Below are 13,299 nucleotides of genomic sequence, written 5' to 3' on the forward strand. Positions count from 1 at the left end.
TTCAGCTTTTGACGTCCTCTTTCTTCCACAAGTTGTGTTGTTGAGCTTCCACAAGTCGGTGTACTGTTCACGACGGACGAAAACCGCCCGAAGCGGTGTGAGGGACGAAAACTCTCCGGTTTTGATAGTTGAGGGAAAAAAAACTATCCGGTTTTGAGTTGAGGGATGATTTCTAAATTCTCGGAAGAGTTTGAGGACGAAAAATATACTTATCCCCCTTGAGAAACTGAATGATATGAATATAAATATGAATATGAATGGTTGGTTCACTGCAGTATAAGTAGTTCCTTCAAAGATTGGCTCTGACCTTGAAAGAAAAGAGGCGCAGCATCAGAAAATCAGTGAGGGGAGGGGATCGATTCCCTCCCCACGAATCCTGCCGAAGCTCCGCACAGCATCTTGTATGTCCGGCCGTGTGTAGGAAGCTTTGTCATCCTGATGCTCACCAAACAAATTTGGTAAAAAGTAATCTCTTTGCTTCCGGTCACAAGGATGCTCTATCTGCTTCTTTTTTCCATACTGTGTGTATGTATGTATGACAGAAGAAGGTTTGGCTATGTGACAAGCAAGCAAAGCATCCACGATCCTTGGTTCGGTTTGGTTCGGATTGGCCAGCAAAGCAGCTAGCCAAAGCCGCGTCGCTTTACAACACGTGCTGGATTAGGGCTTCTCTTTCTTTTCTTTTCTTTTCTTTTCTCCATGGATAGGATCACCTTGTTCCACACGTACCACACCACGTGCAGTGCACACAGTCTGAGCTGCATGATGGTAATGGAGTGTGTCACATCTGCAGTCAGGGAGTCTGAGCTGCGTGCGTGCTTCTTCCGACCGTGTCCGCCATTGGAGGAGGGCATCGATTCCCTACGAATCCTGCCAAAGCTCCACATCATCTTGTCTGGTCGTGCGTACCAAGTTTTGTTATCTTGTTGCTTACCAAACAAATTTGCTCTGATTCTTTTCTCATATAGTATTCTCTCCGTTTTAAAATAAGTGTCTTAAATTTGTATTAAGTGCAGTACTCACTCCGTCTCAAAAATAAGTGTCTCAATTTTGTACTAATTTTAGTAATAAGGTTGAGACACTTATTTTGAGACGGAAGGAGTATAAAGTTATATTAAGGTTAAAACATTTATTTTAAGAGGAGATAGTATATATATTATGACACAAGTGACTGCGATAGACGGCCTTCTGTAGACAAGCAAAGCAGCTATCCAAGCGGAGTCGCTTTCGAGCACGTGCTGGATCCGCTGCACGCGAGCAATTATTTAGGGCTTCTGTTTCCACCATGTGCAGGGAGTCTCTCTCTCTCTCTTGTAGGGCAAACGAAGAAGAAGAAAAATTGTTTCATTACTCAAGGAGGCCTCTCAGGCTTAACCAAGTTAGTTTAGCACTTCACAAGAAGAATAAATTGCCGCCGGCAACAAACTCAGTCATAATTTATTTAAGCTTCTACCACCGATAAATCGTGTGTGTGTGGACATGCAGCCACGCGAGGTCGTTATCATCACCACTCCTTTCCACGTGATTCGTGCTACTCCAATACATCGATGCCGTATAACGTTTTCACTAATTGATATAGTTCTCGTATTGCCTCTGCGCCCCAATAAATGGCTGACATGGCAGGCTCACGCAAATGAGACGTAGCTCCGTGGCACCAAGCTGCAAACCAAACTAATAATAGGTCATGAGGCATTGGCTTAACTAAACAAACGTGTTTATAATCAGGCGGTGGACATTGCAAGCTACTGTTTTGTACTATGATCTCAGCCAGCCTAGGAAAGGTCTCTCCAAAGTAGTGAATATTAACGAACATCTAACCTTTCGCCGTCCCTGGAGCTTGATGCCGTGGCCAGCCTTTTCGTGCAACACCAGGTTGAAGACGTGTCTATAGTGTTTTTTCTTCTTCTGTGGGTACAGTGTATTAGGAGCAGACTGCTAAGTGTTAAGTACATTGGAAGCCCACACACTGGCCATAATTACACTAGCTCTTTCCACCCAGCATTGTTCAATTTGGAGTATTTTACTTTCATCACATGTTTCAGACTACTGATTTACAACTAAAATCCTTACATGTACGAATTTCTTACCCAAAAATAATCAGTTGAACATCATTCTTCATACTAGTTAACTCGAATCATGAAAAAAGTCAGTGTGCCACTAAAAAGAAAAATCAGGCAAAAAATTACTGGAAAGTCAAAAATATGTGTACACGACCTATAGAGAATATTGATACCGCACCGATGAGTGAATGGGTTTTTATTTCACTGCTTTGGTTGATTGCAAATCTTCTCTATCTATTACACTAGTATTGTATTAGTCGACAAATTAGGGCTAATCATATGAAAGGTCTATTTAATCAATGCGCCAGTTATTAGCTATGTACCAATAATTAACACTAACTACAGTATACCATTCAGTTTGTCTTGAAACGGTCATTATGAATAAAGCTTGTTGTGTCAGCATTTCATTTATTGAGCTGCATATTGATGAGTGACATATAAATGGAGGCCTGGCCACCTAATCACAATTCTCAAATGCCATAAAATGGGTGGTGTGCACGCATTGATACATGTGAGCAACGCAATGAACACACTGCACGCATTTGTTAGCTATGATGAGCCAGGGACCATGAGACTTAGTATTCACATTTGTATTCACTGCTGTAAAGCCCATGTCTGTCACATATTGAAAATAATGCTATATTAAATACAGATCTCAAAGCACAAACATACAGATTGGATATGCTCCCCACGTGGAACCATGTCCCAAAAATCCGCGTCCTTCTACCACCTGCTAAAAGATCATTCGACGAGTCAAAACACACCAAAAAATGGGTCATCGTGTGTCCCGTCCCGTCTCACCAATATGTGCAAAATTCTCCGGACAAAGAGGTTGATCCAACATCATCGTGATGCAATACATGCATCTTTTGTTCAAACTAGCAAGGTGGGCACCACCTTGTACCTTTTTGAAAGAGTTAACCACCTTTCTTATCTTATGCATACATTTTTTTACGAGCTATTTGTCCATTTTTTACGAGCTATTTGTCCACGTCTAAATGAGTGATCTTGTCCTTTATTTCGTACAAGGGAGCATATGCTTGTGGACCAAACAAACTAGGCCGCAACCATCTTATCCGCTAGATCAATTATCCCATGCTATAGCATATGTCTTCATTTCTACGCCTCTTCGTCGTTTTATGCACGGATGCACATAGTAATTCTATTATTTTCTCATTTGGTTTCCTCTCCTTTTATTAAATGTTAACGTTTTTATAAAAAAAACAAGGAGAAGGAAACCAAAGTACCGGAAAAACCAGCACCCCGAATAAAAAACAGTTTGAACCCCCAATTCCTATTCGCCGTTTACGGGCATTTAAACAACCTGGCGCACACCGAGCCTCCCAATCGATTTTTTGTAGGCCGGTCCATTTAAAAGGTACTTGATAGATTCAATCACTGGTTTTAGGAAGATTCCAGAATCTTCCAAGCCGGTTTTCTTTTTCTTTTTTTGTTTGTTTTGGATCAGTTTTCTATTGTCTTATCTTTTTCATTTTTTTACTTTACTTTTCCTTCTTTTACTTTACTTTTTGTCTTTTTCAAATACATGAACATTTTTTCAAATTTGTGATTTTTTTTCTCAAATTCCTGAAATTTTGTGAATGTTTTCATTGAGTTCGTGAACTTTTTTCCAAGTTATCAACTTTTTCCCTCAAACATGTGAACCATTTTTTCAAGACAACGAATTTTTTTAATCTATGAACTTTTTACTAAAATCAATCTACTTTGTTTCAAAAATTCTATAAACTATTTTCAAATTTCATGAAATTTTCTCGGAGTTTTTGTTAAATATTTCCAAATTAGTGAAAATTTTCGTATCCATGATGTTTTTATTTCATTAATTTTTTCCAATTTTGTGAATTGTTTTTTCAAAATCCATCAACTTTCTTCAAATTTCATGAACTTTTCTTACTTATTCTAAATTTATTTTTCAAATTCGATAACTTTTCCATATTCATGATTTTTTTACTTCATGAACTTTTCAAAATTTTGGAACTTTTTCAGATTTGTGATTTTTTTTGAAAATATGGAAGTTTTTAGAAATTTTTGATTTTTTTTGTTTTTACGACTTTTTCTGAATCTTTTGAACTTTTTTGTCTGAAAATTCAACGGTCTACATGAGCCTAGTCAACGTCAGCGGCGACCGGTCAAGCTAGCAACAGACCAAACCCTTTTAAACAGGGATAGATAACCTAGCAAACTAAAAACTTACTCTTTTTTGGAGAAAACCTTACTAATGAACAAGTGCTCGAAACGTTGTGTTTGGCCGGCCCATCAGCGCGAGTTGCCCCAAGTGGTGCATAAGGCGCCAATTAGGAGCTCTCCCGGAAATCACTATTCCACGCTTCAGGCGCCCGTTACAGTATAAACTTCAAAAGGACGCACACTCCCGCTTCGCTCTGGGCTGGCCCATGTCTATTTCTTTTTTCGTTTAAACCTTACCGTTCGAAGGAAAGTGCAGCAACCACGAGGTCACTCATCCTCTCATGCATACCTACTTCTTTTTTTCTTCTATTTTATTCTTTAATTCGGTTTGTTCTTTTTCTTTTTCTTTTTCTCTTATCCTTTTTCTGTTTCTTTTCTTGTTTCCTTTAATGTACGTTTTTTAAAGTTCGTGAACATTTGTTTTCTAAATTGATGAACTTTTAAAATAGGATGAACATTTTTCCAAATTTGATGATTTTTTTTGAAAATTACATAACCTTTTTTTTTCCAAATTCAATGCAGTTTTTGCAAATTGGAAGACTTTTATTAAAATTTAATGAACTTTTATTTTCAAATTCAGGGGCTTTTTTGAAATTCAATGAAATTTTTTGAAAGATTCGTGAACAAGTTTCAATTTTGCAACTTATTTTGTTTTTTAGTTTTATCTTTGTTTTCTAAAGTCAACGGCTGGTTAACAACGACCGGTCAAACAACGCTCAAGTGCGCAACCAGGTGGGCAACCGCTGAAGTGATCAAGCACTTGCAATATGGGCCAACAAGTACTCCCTCCTTTCTAAATTACTCGTCGTAGAAATGGATGTATCTATAACTAAAATACATGTAGATATATCCATACCTACGACAAATAATTCAGAACGGAGGGAGTAGATGGCTGTGAAGCGCCAATTAGGACCTCCCAGCTCTCCCCCCGGCCCCCAAGAAGAATAAACGGAACGTTCCCCGGACCCTCAGGGTGATTCGCCCATAGAAAAAACAAACCTGAAATCCCCATAAAAGGGAAAGAAAGCCCATAGGCTGGGTCGAATACCAATTACTTCATGGGTGTGCCTATGCCTCGCTTTGTGCACAAGGTATTTATAAAATGTGGTTCTAAAAAGGTATTTAAACAATATTAACCATGTATAAAAAATATTACTGGTGTATAAAACAAAGTACAAGGTGTATGGAAATACGTAGACATCAAAAATAATATTTCAAACAACGTTGATCATGCATTTCAAAACGGTTATGTGTATATAAAAAATGTCCCTGGTATATAAGAAAAACGTGGACGTGTATGAATAAAATTCAAATCAAAATATATCTCTACTTATATAAAAGTTTGAGTTGGTGATGATGGCGTGTCTGCCATCCGCCGCTCGGATCTGCATCGAACACACACGAAACAACCTGTGCAATTTTGCAAAAAGACGCCCGCTGCTCATTTGCAGATAACCCCCTCGAAGCCCCATTTTTCCCGTTCGGCCCTCTCTCTCCCACCTCCTCGAACCATCTGGAAACAAATCGACAGCGCTAGAATCGATCTGGCCGGGTGGTCGCTGCCGGCGATGTCCTTCCCCAGTGCCTCTCATGCCTCTCAGCCCCACCGCCCACCACCATGACGGCCCTCCAGCTCGACGTCCTCCCCACCCCCTTGCCCATCTCCTCCGACGCGGACCTCGGCAAGCACGCGCCGATGTCGTCCGCCTGCCGATGCCGCTCCTGCATCCTCTACTGATGCCGCAGTTCCAGCGCCCCCACCTCCACCTCCCCGTCCTCGTCTTCATTCCCTCCACCCCCTCCACCGCCCCCTGTATTACCAGCCACCGCAAGTACGCCGCGGGCGCCGTCCGTGCCCCAACGCCTCCCCTGCCTCCACCCTTTCTTACAGCAGCAGCCGACAACGACCTCTACAAGTATGCCGCCGGCTGCGCGCTGCTCATCCTCGGTGTTGGTGGCGTCATCTACTGCATAACCGCGACACGCTTCATACTTCACGGTGTTTGACATGTTGTTAGTGTATTTTATTTTCCCACTACTAGCTACTACCAGATTTGAACCTTATTATCAGGCCTGCTTGTTGTGACAGGCTCTTGGCAAATGCTCTGAAATGCTTTTGTATTTTAAGATTTTGATTCTTTTTTTTCCGCTAACCTTCCCTTTTGTTTTTGGGCGAAAGCACGCAGATCTTATGCCAAAATGTTACAGCCCTGAACATGAGTCGTTCATTGCTTTCACTTGATAATATGTTGTTTGGTCATTTTTGTGTTCATACTGAAGTGATTTAGTGGCTGGTTTGCAGGATAGTTTAATTGCGAGAAAGTATCATCTTTGCAATGTAGTTGTCAATGCATATTAAGGTTGCTTCATACTTCAAACATTTACATGTGCATAAAAATTGTGCATTCTGGCCATGAGGTAAAACTATAAATTATTCCTTCCTTTACGCGCATGCTGTGATGGTCAGGAGGCTTGATGTTTCATGTCACAAAGAAACCGACCAAGTACTTAGTTCCATGTATGATTTCGAACTGACCAAATTGAGCTTGCCACCTTTTAAAGAGTAGTGGAAATTATTTGTCTAGCAAAATTGTGCTGGGTGGTTTACTTATGCAAAGTTAGAATTTTGGTTAGGATTAATGGTAACATTTGAGCAGTTTGATGTGTCTGATGGTAATTGCAAACTACTGCATAAGAGCGTCCCATCAATTTTGATGTGTGTAGGGCAATTGTACTTCTGAATTTTCTCAAAGAAATTTGCATTGTAGGGTTCAACTAATTCTAAATTATGGGGTGGCGACAACAATGGCCAGGTGCATGATCGTGACACAAAGATGGGCGATCGCAAGGAATGTAGGAATCGGCAAGGTGTTGCGTTGCGGTTACCGCTGCAGGGTTGACTATGGAGGTTACTACTCCTAACTTAATTCATTTTGCTCGGCCATAGAAGATTTACTTGCATTCTGAATCTTCCATCCACATTCGTTGCCATAAGTGATGCATGATCTTGAGGAGTAACGATTTCAATACCTTATGTTTTCTGCTCGAGCACTAATAATTTTTTTGAATGGGTATTAGGTCCAGACGGTGCGCCCAAATACAATTGAGGGAGCTTCCAGTCAGTTTTCTTTTCTTTTTTGTTTGTTTGTTTTAGAACGGTTTTGTTTGGTTTTCTCTTTTCTGTTCTACTTTTTAATTTTGTTTCCTTTTAGTTTTATTTTTATTTTTCAAATTTAGAACTTTTTCACAAATTCATGAGATTGTTTTAAAATTTGTTGAACTTTTTTCAACGCCATGAACTTTTTCCCTCAAACATGTGAACCACTTTTCAGATCCATGATTTTTTTAATCCATGAACTTTATATTAAAATCAATGAAAATCTTTCAAAATCGTGAATTTGTTTTCAAAAATCCATGAATTTTTTTCAAATTTTATCTTAGTTTTTGTTTACTTTTTCGAAATTAGTGAACTTTTTCATATCCACAAAGTTTTTATTTCATGAACTATTTCCAATTTAGTGTTTTGTTATTTAAACATTCGTAAAATTTCTTGAAATTTCATGAACTTTTTCTTACTTTTATTTTCAAATTGGTGAACTTTTTTCAAATTCACGATCTTTTTTTTTAATTTTGAAACCTTTTCAGAGTTGTGATTTTTATGTTCAAAAATATGAACCATTTTAAAATTTATGATTGTTTTTCTTTTTAAGTTTTCTTCTGAAGTTTTTAACTTTGTTTCTAAAAAGTCAGTGGTGTACATGAGCCTAGTCAACACCAGCAGCGATCGGTCAAGCTTGGAACCGACCGAAGCAATTGAACTAGGAAACAGAGTGACCTAGAACCTTTTTTTAGTGAGTGCAAACGGGCACACCACCTCCTCCCCCCCCCCCCCCCCCCCCCCCCCTCTTCTGCGCTGGCTCATTTCCGTTATTTTTTTCGTTTAAACCTCCAAAAAAGGTGGCGATTGGATCGAACTACCGACCTTACCATTATAAGGGAAGTGCAGCCGACTAGCCCACTCTTCTGCTTATGCACACCTACTTCATTTATTTTCTTCTATTTTGTTCTTCGGTTCGGTTTGTTCTTTTTCTTTCCCCTTATTTTTTTCTATTTCTTTTTTATTTTCTTTAATGCGTGGTTTTCAAAAGTTCGTGATTTTTTTTGAATTCTCATTTTCTTTTCTTTTTGCGTTTTTCTATTTTTTTTTCATTTCTCTAAAGTCAACGGTTGACCACTGAATTGGTGAACGGCAACCAATCAAACAACTCTTGTGTGGGCGACCAGGTGAAGTGATCGGGCACTCGCCACATGGGCCAGCCCAGGACCAGGTGGCTGTGAAGTGCCAATTAGGACCTCCCAGGCCGAAAAATCAACGGAGCCTTCCATGTAGCGAGCGCTACTAGCCGACTCAGTTCTAGAGCCGAGCTTGTCTAAAAAAAAAAGTTCTAGAGCCGAGCCCTCATGGCGAGTCTGCCCATAGAAAAAAAACCCTGAAATCCCCATAAAAAAGGAAAGAAATCAAAATAAGAAAGCCGATGGGCTGGGTGGAATGCCCCCAAGGTCGAGAGGAGTTGCTGCAAGGTGCATGGCCGACACATGTGCCATACCTTTTGTCACAATAATTGAAATAACTTTTCCACTTGTTAATTAATATTCACCATCTATAAATAATTTATACTATGGTTCTTCGGCCTAGCAATATTGAAAGAAAGATAAGTAGAAAGCACAATGTGAAGACGTAAAAAGGGAGACAAAACAAGAAAGGGTAGACGGCACGTGGCAAATCATGCTAGCAATGAACGTGCGGCCTACGAGAGGGAAGGGCGGCACCGTCATCCCATCCGTGGGCGAGCATCGGGACACGAAGAACTCTTGCATTTACGAAGCACGTATGGACAAGCCCGACGATCCAGGCGACACACAACGGTGAACCAAGAACATGACAAAGATGAGCATACGTCATGTAACGGCCGATGCTGACAATGAACGAGCGGACGGGTAGAGGGACGGAGGGGCAGCGCCGTCATTTTGTACGTGGTGGAGTAGCTGAACCCGGATGTCCGGCGCATTTAAGAGCATATAGACAAATTGGACGATCCAGAAGAGCATTTTTGTTGTGGAGTCAAGGGACCAAATTGCACTGTAGTAACAAATTGTTGCATTTTTACAGGGGAAAAAGAGAGACAGGTCACGTGACAGGTGGCAGGGGCAGCGCCGTCATTTCGCCCCCCAGCTCAGAGTCGACCATTGAGCAATGGTCCAATTTTGTTTTCGTCTTCTTCTCCAGTCGCCGCCGCATGCCTTCCTCCTCCTTCTTTACCGTTCATTGCTCCCTTCCCCGACCAGCTGCTAATTAATATTCACCATATATAAAAAAAATTATACTATTGTTCTTCGGCCTAGCAATATTGAAAGAAAGATAAGTAGAAACCACAATTGTGGAGGCGTAAAAAGGGGGACAAAACAAGAAAGGGTAGACGACACGTGGCGAATCCTGGCAGTGATGAACTTGCGGTGGCCTACGGGAGGCAAGGGCAGCACCGTCATCCCACCCGTGGGCGAGCATTGGGACACGGAGAACTCTTGCATTTACCAAACACATACATACAAATCCGACGATCCAGGTGCACACAACGGTGAATCAAGATAAGGGAGAGACACAGAAAGAAGGGGGCAAAGATGAGCGTATGTCATGTAACGACCGATGCTGACAATGAACGGGCGGATTTAGAGAGGGGAGGAGGGGCGGCCCCATCGTTTTGTCACATGGTCGAGCAGCTGAACACAGATGTCTTTACTGCTTTTAAGAACATGTAGACAAGTTGAACGATCCAGACCAGCATTTTTTGTTCTCAAGGGACCAAATTACACGGTAACAAATTGTTGCATTTTCACTGGAAAAAAACAAATCACAGGTCACGTGACAGGTGGCAGGGGCAGCGCCGTCATTTCGCCCCCTCAGCTCAGAGTCGACCGTTGAGCAACGTTCCAATTTCGTTTTCCTCATCTTCTCCCCTCTCCCGTCGCCGCCGCACGCCCTCCTCCTCCTTCTTTACCGTTGCTCCCTCCCTCGACCAGCTCTCCAGCTCCCTCCCCCACCCCCCCCCCCCCCCCCCCCGCGACCAGCTTCTCCACCCCCTCCCTCCCTCGTCGGCGGAAAGCTCCCCGTGATCTCGCCGTCGGCGCAAAGCTCCCCTCCGAGGCTCTCTCCGGCTGTCAATTCGTCGGCGGACGGCCGGCCGGCGCGGAGATCAAGCAGCCCCCCGGTCTCCTCTCCCAGGTACTGATCAGTCCATCACCCTGTTTGGTGGTTCCTCATCCCCTGTCTGCCCCGCTCGATGCCGCCATGATTGATTGGTTTCCTTTGCGCCAAGAACATTTCTGATCTGCCCTCTTCTTGAAAAGCCAAGAATTGAACTGCCCAAGGCTTTCTTTCCCCGAATCAGCCGGGGTTTGCTCGGATCCGCTTCGTTCGGGTGCGGATTTGCTCGAATTCATACGCCCCGCACTCCAATTTAGCCTGGATCAAGAACGCGTTCCTGTTTTCTGTCCAAGAAGAGAGCATTTCTTTCTTTCTTTCTTGCGATCCCCTCCCCGATCGCCGCCGGCTAGTGTGACTAACAGACTCGATTCCCATCTCGCCAGATCAGACCGCCAGGCGGCCATGGCGACGCTGTCGGCGGGCGTGCTGCTGAAGCTGCTGGACGGGATGAAGACGGGCGCGGCGAAGCCGGTGGGCGAGCACCGGACGGCGGTGCTGCAGGTGACGGACATCGTGCCGGCGGAGATGGACGAGGTGGACCTCTTCCCCAAGCACGGCCGCTTCTACGTCAAGGTCTCCGACTCCTCCCACTCCATCTACGCCACGCTGCCGCCGGCCCAGGCCGACCTCGTGCTCGCCAACAAGCTCAGCCTCGGCCAGTTCCTCCACGTCGACCGCCTCGACCCGGGCTCGCCCGTCCCCGTCGTCGTCGGCGCCCGGCCCATCCCCGGGCGACACCCGCTCGTCATCGGCACGCCCGAGCCCGCCAGGAAGCCCGCCGCGCCGAGGAGGGGATCCTGGGGCCCCGAGAACCATGCCGGCGGTGGGGTGCTCGCCGCGTCGCCCAAGGTCGTCAGGCCCATCGCGCTCAGCTTCGAGGAGAGGACGCCCGTCAAGGAGCGCCCCTCGCCGGCGCGCAGCTCCGCGTCTTCCGTCAGGAAGAGCACCAGCGTCATGCCAAGGCTCATGACCCGCAGCCGGAGCTTCGTCGCCGACCGCGGCGACCCCCCTCCGCCGCCCAACAAGATCCCCAAGAGCCCCTTCCAACCTGTATGTACTCTGAACTGAAGCTGAACTTATTTTCCATGGCTTCTGAAGCTGAGCTGTTTGTGTGTGCAGGAGAAGAGCTCGCTGAGCTGCACGGCCGTCCGGACCATGAGCAGGAGGCCCAGGGAGGAGCAGCCCTCCTCGCCGGTCTCCGACGACGACGTCGGCAGCACCGCCACCTCCTCCAAGCGGCGGCCCTCGTCGGCCGCCCGCGTGTCGGTACCAGGGAAGCTCAGCTCCCTCGGCAAGGTGTGTGATCGTCAGATATTCAGATAGGCTTTTCTCTGTCAGTTCAGTTGTTCTATCTGAACTCTGAACTCTGAACTGAACCGATGCTGCGAAATTTGTCATCTCAGGAGGCCATGGAGCAGAGGGAGCAGGCGCAGAAGGTGGCGCTGGAGGCGCTGCGCAACGCGTCGGCGACGGAGAACGTCGTCAGGATCTACAAGTATGTCCTCCATCAATGGCGCCTCTTCTTCATATGGCAATTTGACACCGTCTGCTATGAAGTGAGCTGAGCTCACCGGAATGTGTTTGATGGTTTTGTTGCCAGGATGTTCGCCGAGGTGAGCAAGGCGGCGAGGCCGGACGCGCCCGCGGCCTGCTTCGACGGCTTCCTCAGCTTCCACCAGGAGGCCGCGCAGGCCGTGGCCGACATCGAGTCCATCCAGGCGGCCACCTCCATGGCTGCCGCGGCGGCCACGAGCGACGTGCTCGCGGAGGCTGAGGCGACGCCGGCGCCGAACGTGCTCCAGGAGATCGCGCAGAACAGGGCCACCACGCCGGGGAGGCGGCGCGGCCTGCTCGGGTTCGGGAGCGTGTCCAAGTCGGTGTCCTTCGCGCCGGGCACGCTGCAGGACCCTTCGTCGCGGCCGGACGGCGCCGCCCGGAGCTCCAGCGCCAGCAGGAAGTGCCTGGACAAGACGCCCGTCGGCGACGGCGACGACAAGAGCAAGAGGTCGTCGGCTCCGGCAGCGGTGGCGGTGGGCAACTCGCCTCTGGGGTCGTCGCTGAGGATGGCGAAGCAGATGCAGGCGGAGGCGGGGAGCTGGTTCATGGAGTTCCTGGAGGCCGCGCTGGAGGCCGGGCTGAAGAAGAAGCGGAGCAGCACTGGCAAGGGGGCGACGGCGGCGCAGGGCTGCCCGCAGTCGCTGGTGCTCCGGGTGATCAACTGGGTGGAGATGGAGCAGAGCGGCGGGAAGGCCGGGCACCCGAGGGCGGCGGCCATCGCGAGGAAGCTGAGGATCAAGGCCAAGAACCCCTGAGCTGAGGCCCTCCTCCTTCCCCTGATCGATTGCTCTGCTCGTGTGCACTGAAGAACGAACACTGAAGCTCTTGTTCGGTTTTTTGTACTGTATGTATGAATCAATCAGATCAAAATTCGTTATTCTTTCCACAGAATTCGGCTGAGTTGTCTTGGGTGATTCTTGTTGTATGAATGAATCAAAATTTGACGACTTGTCTTGGGTGATTCTATCTAAGGACACAGGATTGACAACTCAAACACACACTAACTTCAGTGTCAAATCAAGGGTTAATTAGATAAATGCCACTCCAATTATGGCGATTCATAAAAATGCCATTGCAATTTTCAAACTTTGAAAAATGCCACTGCAAATTTTGCAATCTTTGAAGAACACCACTTCAGACTTCGAAAAATGCCACTGGAAGTGGCATGAAATGGCATTTTTCGAAGTTTGGAAATTGCGGTGGCATTTCTCAGAA

At 45.7% G+C, this 13,299-nt stretch overlaps 1 protein-coding gene across 3 annotated transcripts; it reads left to right on the forward strand.

Annotated features, from left to right (window-relative positions):
• The first annotated feature begins 10,385 nt into the window (after positions 1–10,385).
• On the forward strand, positions 10,386–13,033 carry LOC125547431 (protein CORTICAL MICROTUBULE DISORDERING 4). Of its 3 annotated transcripts, none has more exons than XM_048711293.2 (5): positions 10,386–10,545; positions 10,911–11,577; positions 11,626–11,823; positions 11,931–12,022; positions 12,128–13,033. In XM_048711293.2, exons 2-5 carry the CDS (start codon positions 10,930–10,932, stop codon positions 12,837–12,839), a joined length of 1,650 nt encoding a protein of 549 aa, XP_048567250.1. In that variant the 5' UTR covers positions 10,386–10,545; positions 10,911–10,929; the 3' UTR covers positions 12,840–13,033. The 3 variants fall into 3 exon arrangements, with proteins under 3 accessions (XP_048567250.1, XP_048567252.1, XP_048567251.1); XM_048711295.2 differs by having other exon boundaries at positions 11,647–11,823; XM_048711294.2 differs by having other exon boundaries at positions 10,916–11,577.
• The last annotated feature ends 266 nt before the right edge of the window (positions 13,034–13,299 follow it).

The sequence above is a fragment of the Triticum urartu genome, chromosome 3A (assembly GCF_056163025.1).
Source record: "Triticum urartu cultivar PI428250 chromosome 3A, HENAU_Tu73, whole genome shotgun sequence".
In the NCBI taxonomy this organism is placed as follows: domain Eukaryota; kingdom Viridiplantae; phylum Streptophyta; class Magnoliopsida; order Poales; family Poaceae; genus Triticum; species Triticum urartu.